This window comes from Diplotaxodon limnothrissa, linkage group LG20 (assembly GCF_057381915.1).
Source record: "Diplotaxodon limnothrissa isolate DT_005_m linkage group LG20, D_limnothrissa_male_GT1.1, whole genome shotgun sequence".
NCBI classification, from domain to species: Eukaryota; Metazoa; Chordata; class Actinopteri; order Cichliformes; family Cichlidae; genus Diplotaxodon; species Diplotaxodon limnothrissa.
The window spans coordinates 18,726,718-18,739,129 of NC_140615.1; the positions used below are offsets into that span (position 1 = coordinate 18,726,718).

The window sequence follows — 12,412 nt, forward strand, 5'->3', positions numbered from 1 at the left end:
TACTGTAAGGACTGTCTGAAATACCAGTTTTTAGGCTCTGCATCTATGGGATAATCAACAGAATGTTCAGGGTTTCAACCAACAGGGGTTGGCAGCTGAACATGGCTTAAAAGTATAAGCAGAACCCCCTCCCCATTTTTACATTTAGTCAGAAAAAAAGTTATTAGACAGCAAGCATCAAGTGATCTAATGTCTTTGTTCCCTTTCATGTTTGTGCATCAACCTTTTTTGGTTCCCCATACTGAAGCCAGTTTTCCTTTCCTGAGGAAAACACGCCACTTCCCTAACATTTCCTTTAGGTACTGCCTTCAACAAACTGTAAAAGAGTGAATGCACACTCAGCAGTGACGCTCTGCTGCTCTTTCCTTTCCTTCCTCTATAACTTCCATAACATGGAGATCACAGTAACTGAGCCTGCTGTATATACCAGTTCGAGAGAGGGGAAGAGGAGACATTACCTCTCAGTTTAAAGGTCTCAGGACCAAAATCCATATGTGAACACCTGCACTGAAAGTTGTAATTTTGTTGATGTTTAAGGGAATTTAGATGTGCATACATGTGACGATGTATGTTAAGCTGGTAAACGCAATGATTTTGAAGTCAAATGTTTTTCATGTCTTTTTTTTAATCAATAAAGTCATGCACACTTTTTTTCTGAAGGACCAGCAGCCTGTTTACTTCCCTCTGGAAGCTTAGCTTTGAATCAGTTTGTCAAATCAGTGAACAGGCTAAGCATGTGGGGCCTTTATAAGTATTTTTCATAATGTGAGCTTGGATATTTTTTTATTCACAGCTGAATAAAGTTACTTTTAAGTTGTACATTTTGTGTATTCTTCAGTGTAATATACTATGCTTTCACATAATTACAAAATATATCTTAACTATATCCTACTTGCACCATTAAGTTCAGTTTTAATTATATTGCACCAATTCACAAAAAGTCACATTGTGGTGTTTTAGGGTAACAATAGTATTAAGAAGAATCCTCAATAATCAGAAGATGCCCAATATACAAGCACTTGGTGACAGTAGGAAGGAAAAACTCAATTTTAACAGGAAGGAAATTCAAGCAGAACCAGGCTCAGAGAGGAAATCTACCACAATTGGCTGGTGACAGAGAGGAGAGCAGAGAGACACTGGGGGAGAAATGGCACACTATGGGATAGACAGAGTTTAATGATTACTATTAGTTAAATGGATAATATGTCAAACTCTGAACACTGATTTGCAAATTATGGAATTTTTAGTAAAGAGGTAGGAATAAGTAAGTGTAAACTTCATTCTACTCCTTTGAGTATAGACGTATGGATGTAGAGATATTCATGATAACTTCACGTCTTTGTGTGTTTGCAAAGTTTTTCTTTTTCTTGTTATTTTAGCTATATTTACATATTAGAAATAAACACTGTTTTATTCTACTCTAATAGTGGCATATAAACAGAGAGGGTGAATGAAGTGAATATGTTAAGCTAAAACAGCATAACCTTTTCTTGAAAATGAACAGTTTTTGCACAAATCTGAACTCAAATCTCTTCTTAAATCTAGTTTCTTTCAGTTTGGCTTTTTTTTTTTAGTTCTTTTGTTTTTTTCCCGCAGTTTCCAAGAAGAGCACTCGGAAAGGCTGCTCCGTTTGTGCCACAAGTTCATTCAAGATTCTTTATTTGTCACATGCATAGTTTTACTAGAGTTTACTAGACTTTAGAGTACGACGTGCACTGAAACGGTCCTCTACTACTGTGCATAAACAGGATATTATATACAGTAAATAGTTAATTATAAACATTAAGTATATTAAATAAAACAATCTGGAAATTTTACATTTAAAGTCTGAAAATGTACATTGTGCCAGTGGAATGTTAAAGTGTCTCGTGCATACATTACAACGTTCACGTTCCATGCAGTAACGCCAACACTTGGACTCCGCCCCCGGGCCTCGTGCTCAGTTTGAGTGTTCTTGAGTTAAAAGTGGCAAGTATGGCACGGATGTAAACAAGGTCACGGCCTTGACCCTTACAAAGCGGGACTTCCTGTAGTATAAAAGTGAGCTTTGCTTTCTTGCACTTGATCTGAGAGATCGGGTGCAGGTAGGTAACTGATTTGCTTTTTTAAAGCCACCATTAAATTCGCCATTTTGTGGTGCGCGTGCCCTGTATTCCTCCCTCGTTTCTTCTTGTCTGCCAGTTAGAGTTAGCTGGCATGCTAGCAATGGATAGCATGCCAGCTAATATTTAAGTGTTTGTGTAGACTGTTTTTTCTTTGAAGGTCCTACCCAATCAAACATAGCAAAACAATAGAAGTATTTTGCTAGGTGATGTCTGGCTATTTCATTGCTCTTTATGTAATTAGGATTTGGCACTACCTTCCAGCTGACTTCTCCCAAAAATTAGTTAATAGCTAGGTTTCATTTGACGTAGACGTGACGTCGACGTAAAGCGCGAAATTTGACTGGCGGTCGGAAGTGAAAAAGATAAGCGCAAAATCACAGACAGACAGTACGCAAAATGCCTATGTCCTGTTGTGTTTACGGATGCTCCAGTAGGTCGACCAGAGAAACTGATAAACGGTATTTTAGGGTACCAAAAATAGCCCAACGAAGAGGAGAAAAATGGAAAATTCTAACCGAAAAACGTAGGAAAAAATGGATTTTAAATTTACGTTTACAGTCGGGAGGAGCAGAGTCTGCCAATGCCCGTGTCTGCAGCGACCACTTCGTCAGAGGTAATGTTATGTTTGCAAACGAACTTATTAGCATTAGGTAGTCGTTAAATTCTCGTTTACTTAGTGCTTTTAAGTTAGTAGTCTAATATTGACTTGATTGGGACTATAGGCTGCCCAAGTGCTTTGGATGACGAAGAGTCGGAGGACTGGGCTCCGACGGTCAATCTCGGCTACGAACGAAAACCCAGATCGGAATCAGTTCTCAAACGAGAGAAAAGAATGAAGCTTAAGGCAGAACAGCATCGATGTGCAGAGGCGATTTTGGATATGCAACAGACGGCTGAGAGCCCGGATTTGAGCCTAGTGACAGTGGAGAACAGGCTACTAACCCTGCCATACAATTGCAATGAGCTGCAATCACTTCTCCATCCTCCTTTGCAATTACCCAAGTCTTCAGAGGTGTCTCGTTAGACCGCTGAGAATGGTTTACCTTGAAACAAACAACTGTCACTCTAACGAAGTCCTAAGGATGTGGCATGTTTGTTGACGTTAAAGCCGCTACCGCTAACTGTTAGCGTGTTTAAGATAAAGCAATATAAGAACAAACACTCACCCTTGCAAACACCAAACTGTATCCATCACGGAGACGTTTTGTTCCAAGGTTGTGGACCCACCCGCTGACAAAAAAATTGTACGCCTCCAGACTCTTGAAAGCTTTCATTTGCTGCCTAGTGTAGTAAGAAGTCTGGAGGACCAAGTAGTTGGTGATATCCACAGCCTCGATAGTAGGCAAATCCTTTACTTCTGTGGTGTATTCGGACATTTTCAAAGAATACGGATCACGTCCGATATATTTTTTAACTATCTGTTTATATCTCTCCCGAGAAACGGGGTCTAAAGTTGCACAATAGCTGCTCTCCTGACTCTCCACAGTGTCCTCCATGTTTACTTCCGCCCTCCACTCAAAAATCGCGCTGCCTCCGCACGTCATCAGAACCACGTGACCGCAACCCAACTATTGTTTTCTACATTGTTTGTTGGGGGCCAACGTCATTTGTACTGGTACTGGAGGCAGTTAAGAGCTAGTCTTCTCCTGAACTATGTGTGTTTGAACTGAAGGGAGGGGGATAAAAGAAGCTAGAACAAGAAACAAAGCTATTGGAAAGTGCTCTCCAGAACGTCTCACTTTTCAAGTTGTTGGGGCATCTCCTTCTCTGTAACCTGTCAAGCTCCTGCATCCATAAAACAGACATGGAAGTAACAAGTGGCCCAGTAGTGCTGTGAAAGCAAGTTTGTGTTTTGATATCGACATCTTTGATATTGCATGTCTGAGGAAATTTGAGTGTTGCTCACCTGGTTCAAGAGCAGCAGAAGGGAAGGAGTTTGAGAGAAACTGTTTACTGAAACATATCTTCTGACAGTAGCGCCGACATAAATGGGATGATGGCCTCCTCATCATGTGCCAAGAAAAATAACAGAAAAAGTGCCATCAGAGAGCGCACATGTCTGACCAACTACATGGGATTCCTTAACCACGTGAGAAAACAGGTGGGTGTTTAAGAATACAAAAGCCTGTAGACTAATGCTGCCAAAAGGCACGACTGTGGTTGTTCCCGTCTTGGTTCTTGTGCTTTGTAGTACAAAGCAAGGTTGACGGGTTAGCGACGCATACTGATGTTATTTTACTGATGAATTTCCTGTGTCACAAAAGTAACACAGGAAACTCTGATTTACCCGACTAAATAATTGGCGTCGCTACATTGGTAATCTCTGACTGGGGCTTTAGGTCAAACACAAGGAAAGTTTGACAAAGTTGAACTTGCTATCTAGTACACCTTTTTGATGACTGATTTTCTCCAGGGCAGCCTCTGTGATGTGACCCTTGTGGTTCAGGGAAAACGCCTTGCAGCACACAGAGCAGTGCTAGCTGCAGCCAGCCATGTCTTCAGACTTATGTTCACCAGTAAGGATAACACAAAACTACACAAAAGAACACACATTAATACTCTGCCTTGAGGCCTTACTACAAAACTGTCTCCAGAGAAACATCAGAGGAGCATCCCTCAGGTTGAGTAAAATAGAAAAAGAACCATGTGAGCCAAAATGTAAATATCTTGTAAAGACTAAAATTAAGTAACTGTGTGAGTTGAAACATAATGGTAAATCGACTCTGGTTTTGCTTGCCTTCCTTTTAATTCACAATATACATTTCATTTAACAAAATGGACTGCATTTGGCTTCAAACACAAAAGCTCAATGGTTTATTTCAACAAAGATGGCTAATTTCTGAAACGCGTATGGCTGTTGATGTAGTTCTGTTAATTGTTGTTAATTGTTTTATTTGTTTGTTTGATTTTCTTTTCACTTTCAGCCAGAATGAAGGAGTCTGTGTCTCCTGAGGTGGAGCTCAGGAGTGTTGAGCCTGAGATTCTTGAGCTGTTGCTTGAATATATTTATACCTCACAGTAAGTGTGTTTAAAACAGGGCTATACTGTGAAGCAAGTTGAACCCAATAAGGCTTTGTTTGTGTTAACTGGCTTGACAAATCTTAAAACTACAGTCAGTGGTAATGGGTATCACAATAGTGGTTAGCAGTTTTTGTTTTGTTTTGTTTTTTTTCTTTTAAGCCAGCTTTCTGCTTCAGACTCTGTGTGCACTCACATAAAATGGGATTTTGACGTGTCACAAGTCTTATTCTGCACAGAATAATCCCTACACCGCGTTCCAAATTATTATGAAAATTGTATTTGGTGTCATAAAGATTAGATATGTTTTTCAATTAAATGCATGGATGGCACTGTGTCTCAGTGCTCTTTGGATCACTAAAATCAATCTCTGACACCTGTGACTATTAGTTTACCAGGTGAGCCTAATTAGAGGGGAAAAACTACTAAAGAGTATGTTCCACATTATTAAGCAGACCACCATTTTCAAGCTATATGGGAAAGAAAAAGGATCTCTCTTCTGCTGAAAAGTGTGAAATAGTGCAATGCTTGGCCATGGAATGAAAACCTTAGATATTTCACAAGAACTTAAGTGTGATCATTTTTCTGTGGCTGAGTCACAGCACACACAGGTTCATGCAGATAAAGGCATAAGGAAGGTTTCTGCCAGACAAATGCACTGGATTAAGAGCAAGCCTTTTTTTTTTTAAATTTTTAAATTTATTTATTTTTTTATAAATGCTTGGCTCTAAACACATGCCGTAAATAAAAGAATAGGAGAGAACATGGCATTTTTATTCACTTTTAAACCAGAAAGCCTTAACATAACTAGTGCATTAACCTTACTTTGCAGTACACTCATCATATGGCAATAAAAGATTGTTTTCTTTTTTCATACTTTGTGTTTTGCCGTGTCCCAGAATCACAGTGGACAGTACTAATGCAGAGTCATTGCTGAATGTGGCCAACCAGTACCAGATTGAACCAGTGAAGATGATGTGTGCGAAGTTCATTTTTGGACAGATTGATGCAACAAACTGCCTGGGTAACAACAGAAACACAGACCTGCCATTGTGGATTTCTTTGAGTGATTCCTGTTCTGTGCTTTTGCAGGCATTTCAGTATTCTCAGACCGCATGAACTGTCCAGAGCTGAAGGCAGCAGCAGAGGAGTTTTCCTATCTCCACTTTACTGATGTCTGCAGACTGGATGAATTTCTAAATCTGGACATTGCACAGCTCGCGCAACTACTGCACCAGGACAAACTCACTGTCTACTGTGAGACACAGGTACCACAGTGTCGACTAAAATTTTATATTTAAAACAAAAAAATGTAGCCAACTGAAATCAAACTAGACCTGAAATTTAACTAAAGCAAGTTTAAAAACAAAAACACTGTAGAAAGCCTTTGTTCCCACATGTTGCTCCATTCAGGTTTATGATGCTGCAGTGCGCTGGCTAAAGTATAACATCCCAAGTAGACAACAGCATATTGTGGATGTTTTGAGGTGCATTCGCCTACCTCTGGTCCCCAAAACCTTCCTGTCAGAAACTGTAAAGACTGAGCCGCTCTTCCAGGACAACCCACACTGTTTACAGATGATCACCCGTGAGTAGCAAAATGGAGAGCTTGCACTCAAATTCAAGTTTAAGACATTCATGCAAGAACAGTGGCGTAACCAACATTCCCAATGAAATGATCTGCATCATTCAATGGAAGCAAAAAGTTTAAACTGATGAATTTCAGTAAAACCTGTTATACATGTTCAACATAATATTGTGGCTAATTGAATTCCAGGGTTTTGCTGGAATATTTTCTGGGTTTTGTGTGTATGTATATGTTGTTGCTCTAAATGGCCAGTATTGGTAATTTGGCTCGTCACGTGACACAGGCAAAGTTCAAATAGTTGCGATATTGCTTTCCACTGTGTAGATGGATCTATTCATTCACAAAAAAACCCTCATTGCTTTTTGCCTTAGGTGCAATGTGGGACCTTGGAGAGCTCAGCCAACCACGTCGCAAGAAGTACGACAACTGCATTGGTCTGTTTAATGGTAACCGCTGCTACTACTTTGACCCCAAGGTAACAACAAATATTTACCAATTCTAGCCACAGGGGCATCACTTCAGACTGTGTAATATCGTTTGGGTATGTGCTTTTTTTAGCAGTTGCTTGATGCTTATTTACATTGCCACCTTAGGTAAATGTAGAGGAATCCCACTGATTACATATGAGCTACCTTTAACCTACTATAAGGAGGAAAAACTCTCAAAGTGACTTCCAGCTCAAGGCAGGCCAGCCATTTTTGGTGGAAGGTTAAGGGGAAATAAGATTGAGAAGATGAGCACGAAGCAACAAACAGTAAATGAGGCTAAATAGTGGTGCACATTAGTAGAATAACGATTTGGTTAATCTTCGGTGTTTGTTTGTTTTGTTGTTTTCTTTCAATAGTTCCATACAATAGCAGGTCTGTTCTAATCATTACACAAGTGTTGGTATTGCTTTCCATTCAGGATTACAGCTGGATGAGCATCAACTGCAAACTGTCAAAACGCCAGAATAGGGTGGGCTCCATTTTAGGTGGCTCACACAGCTTTCACATCAAACACACAGACTTCTACAACATTCTGAGGAATAGATGCTCCAGGCCAGGGCCACCAACACCTCGTGAGAACATGTCTGCTTGTGTTTTTGAGGGCAAGATCTTCACATCTGGAGGATCAGAAGCGGGTATGCATGGTGATATGTGTATCTCTTGAAGAGACTGTGGGCAGTGAATTGCTATAGTTTTGCTATGAATGTAGTATAACTTGTTATCAGTGGGGAAAGTTTCTAGCCATGTCTGCAAGCATATGTTTCTGATATTATGTATTGTTTTTGCAGGTGGGTCAGCTGTGGACCTCTTTGAAAGTTATGACACAATGACAGAGTCATGGCAGGTCAACACCAGCATGCTAGTGTCCCGCTGCAGTCATGCCTCAGTGGAGGCCAATGGGCTCATTTATGTTTGTGGAGGACTGACTGGCAACAGTGTTTCTGGTAGAGTCCTCAGGAACTGTGAGGTCTATGACCCCAGCACACAACAGTGAGTCACTACAGCTCTGTATGCTGCTTTTTTCTTTTTTTTTTTTGTCTGTGTATGTTTGCAATGTTTGGGACTTTGTGCTTTAAAGGAGGTGTATGAATCAATGGGCATCAGGAGGCTAGCAAAGTTAAAGCTAAATGTATACCACTTTATTGCATGACTGACCAGTGTCACTGGCGATTGTGCATGGTGTTCCTGCATTACGCTGGAATTTTGATGAATTAGATAAAAGAAAAGTGGCAGCTGAAGTATTAGGCTACGTTCACACTGCAGGTCTTAATGCTCAATTCCAATTTTTTTTGATCAAATCCGTTTTTGTTTATTTTGTTTTTTGTCTGCTCGTTCACACTACAAATAAAATGCGACAGCAAACGCGCTCTAGTGTGAACGCTCAAAGCGGCCGCATGCGCAAAAGAAGACGTCACACACAACGCACTCTGTTTAGACCCAGAGCAAACTATATTGTTTGACTGATGGCCCTTAATATAAAGACTTCGGACTTCATGTTTCCCAATTTTTGCTTTAAGTTATTTTGTTATTTACATAATAATGTAAATAACCTAATAATGATCCTTATTGCTGTTTAAGAGAGGAGCGGTGCTTCAAAGGATAGTTGCAGATTTCTGTCAGAATCTGCAGGTTATACAGTACAAATAAAATGTTAACGTTTCTCCAACGTTGTCTTCCCAGCAGTTTTAGTCTGATATTATGTATTGTTTTTGCAGGTGGGTCAGCTGTGGACCTCTTTGAAAGTTATGACACAGTTCCCAGCTTTCGCCTGCAGTGTGAACGTAGCTTTAATCTTGCATAAGTAAGCACAAAAGTTACTGTTGTTGTACTGGCCACAGTGGACGCCAGTGTAAAAATACATGGTTTCCAGGTTTCTCCCAGTGCACAGTGGATCTTATAGCCACCCCGGCAGGTGGTCAACAAGGACACCAAAACTTGTGAAAACATGGGATTTCAAAATAATACCATAATGCATCTTCTAAAAATCTCGACCAAATTCGAAGTCAGAAGTAAAGTTTTCTGAACTTTTAGTTTAATTCTATTTATATAATAAAATTATATAATTGATACATTATCAAGATTGTTAATAAGCTCATCCATAGATTGTATGGCTACATGGCCAATACCTTCTCATTAGTCCTAAGTAATGCTAATAAAATACTAGGAGCAGGATGATTGGTTGGTACAAACTCTGTCAAGTTAAAGTTTTATTTTATATAACACCAAATCACAACAGTCACTTCAAGGTGCTTTATATAGTAAAGATCCTACCATAGTGGAGAGAGTTGGTGTTGGTGGCAAGGGAAAAACTCCTGTTAACCAGATAGAACCCTCTGGTTGAACCAGGCTCAGGATGGGGCAGCTATCAGCTGTGACTTTTTGGGGTGAGCAAGGGAAACGACAAAATGAACACTATGGAAGAGAACTGTAATATTTCAAACTCTTTAGCCAGGCTCCTCCGCCATTGCAGTGTTTGAAAAGTATTTTTATATTATTAATAATATTTTTATAATAAAGTATTGAAAAGAGTAATATTACAACTAGTTAGCTTCCGCCATTATTGGAAACTGGAATTGGCTGGGAGGTGCTATGAATTCTGGGATAGGTTGGGCCACGAAGTCCAGGGAAATGAAGGACTCATTTGGAGCAGCCTTCATTGCCTGGCTGTGACATAAACGGCCTTCAAATGCGGCCTCCGAAGCATGCAACCCCTTAATTGGGGCATAGCATAAGTAACCATTGGTGGTTTTCAAGGCTTCATGTCAAAGCAGAGAAACTGATTATAGAATAGTTTTTGTACGTGGGTGTAAACCAGTCTATTTCTGCTTTGAAGCTGCACATTTTAACAATGGAATTTGGAGATTAATTTTGAACCAGATTTCAATGACAATTCCGGGAACTTTAGGGTTTTTGACACTTTGCTTTGGACATCGGTTTTCGGCACCAAGGTTGTCATTATCAAACATTTGAAAATCTTGCTGAATAAATTCCCTTAAAAGCTTATTCAGAGGGTCATAAAACTCTCAAGAATACGCATTAGATTTTTTTTTTCTCCTCTACACTATATTTATTTTCTGCTACAACCTTCCAGGTGGAGAAAATTGCATGAAATGAGGGTTGCCAGGAAGAACCATGGGCTAGTGGTTATCGACAACAAGATCTATGCTGTTGGAGGCGAAGGGTCAACTGGTAAAGAAAATGGTGTTAAGGAATCAAAGTACTACTGTAGTTTATCATGATGGCCATAGCTAGTAGGTCTGTATAATGCATGGTGGTTTGTTTGTGTGTGTGTGGGGTTTTTTTTTTTTTTTGGGGGGGGGGATTCCCTGTTTTCCAGGTGGCCTTGACTCAGTAGAATACTATGATATTACCACTAACAAGTGGCATGCTGCCTCAAGGATGCCATGGAGAAGTCTCTCAGTGAAATGTGTGCCTGTCGGTGACGTCATTTTTGTGCTGGCAGGCAGGGGACTAGGGGCACAGTGCCTCACAAATGTCCTAGAATACCACACAAAAACCAATAGGTTGGTACATCAACTAAATACTGTTGACATAAACTATATGAATAACTAAATATAAAAATGGACAGCACTTTATTTTTCAGAATGTCTAAACATCTCATGAATATGAATTTAAATGTATGTCAGTCAGTCAAACCATTTTGGTTACACTTCTTTAACAAAATGATACATTCTTGTTAGAAATCAACATAAGTGATTGGGCAGTTGGGTTGTAAAAAGTAGTGCCTAATATGACTTACCTTATTATTTTATGATGCTTTAGCCACTGCTGATATTTGTAAAAGAAGCATCATTACTATAAAGTCTGAGCAGTAAACACTCAATCTATTTGCTCAACTTCTTACTGAAACATTTCTTTTGTGTTCAGGTGGGTAACATCCAAAGCTCAAGCTTTTTTCTCCACCAGCTGCATTATCTGCACGGTTGGTCCATGAGAGTTCATTGAAGGCAGCCGCAAAATGTTTTTATTTGCCTCATCCTCATAGGACAAGATACACATTTGATTGTTATGATGCTTGTTTGAGACCCCTAGGATTCCTGTAGTGGAATAGTAAACTGATTTGCACAAGGACCTACTACTGAAAGGGTTACTCATCACAATATTTAATGTGCATGTTTACAGAATGGTTATGTTCTTTTAACTTTGTTTAGCAGTAAAAATTCTCTTGCTTGTAAATGTTTGGCAGATATGTGCTGTTTTTATCGATTCATGACTAACTTAATAAAAGTGCTTTGCTAATGATTTGAAATGTTCTTGTAGGAGTCTCTCTCCCCCCCCCCCCCCCCCCCCCCCTTGCTTTGCGTAAGTTCCTTTCGTGTGTGTGTGTGTGTGTGTGTGTGTGTGTGTGTGATTATTAAACAGTCGCACATAAATAAGTGACGTCATATTCAGTACTTTTGACAGTTCACTCTTCGGCCGCTCCATCTTATTAGGGAAATTCCATATACATAAATGTAAATTTCAAAACTCAACCCCATCATTTAATTTGTTTTTGATTGAAATTGAATATTACTTTAACTCTTAAATTAACTTCCAATTTTAAAAAAAAAAAAAAAAAAAGGTTTATCATTGATTGAAATTCATTCAGAAATGTTTAACGAATGAGCTGTCACAACTTTCAAGTACAAAGTTGTTATGAAGTCTGTCACATCCCCCCCCCCCTTTTTTTTTTTTTTTTTTTTATCCTTTATTTATCCTTTTTTCATTGTACTGTATATTGTTACTCTTATTTGCCTTGTATGTCTACTGTACAAACTGAACTGGAATGACTGACTGTTCGCTTTATAAGTTCAATAAAGTTTGGAAGAAAAAAACCCCCTCTTCGGCCGCTCCCGTCTGCCGCATTTTGCGGCAAAATTATCCACACCCACCGCCGCGCTATGAATTGTGGGATATATGGGACCACGAAGCGTGCACCAGACCACGCTTGATATTTGGGGAAATCGACGCATTTGAAGTACACTTCGAATTGGGACAGCCGTCGTGGCGGTGACGTAACCGCACTTGAAATGCGTACTTCAAGCGTGCAGACCCTGAATTGGGACACAGCCAGTGTCTGATGTAGAGCAGGTGTGCTTGAAAGCTATTATTTTTGTGGAGTAACAAACTGGCAGCCCTGGAGTGTTTTCTGCTTGTTTTTACCTCAGCAGTTATCACCTTAATGGGGATGTGTCTGTGTAAGCCAAACAATA

At 39.6% G+C, this 12,412-nt stretch overlaps 1 protein-coding gene across 1 annotated transcript; it reads left to right on the top strand.

The window, feature by feature from the left end:
• Positions 1-4,101: 4,101 nt before the first annotated feature.
• On the top strand, positions 4,102-11,154 carry LOC146610783 (kelch-like protein 7). Its single transcript, XM_085344517.1, has 12 exons — positions 4,102-4,206; positions 4,519-4,621; positions 5,030-5,123; positions 6,023-6,147; positions 6,216-6,391; positions 6,537-6,711; positions 7,083-7,186; positions 7,618-7,834; positions 7,988-8,189; positions 10,291-10,388; positions 10,537-10,723; positions 11,088-11,154. The coding sequence occupies exons 1-12, from the start codon at positions 4,102-4,104 to the stop codon at positions 11,152-11,154; spliced, it is 1,653 nt and encodes a 550-aa protein (XP_085200643.1).
• Positions 11,155-12,412: the final 1,258 nt, after the last annotated feature.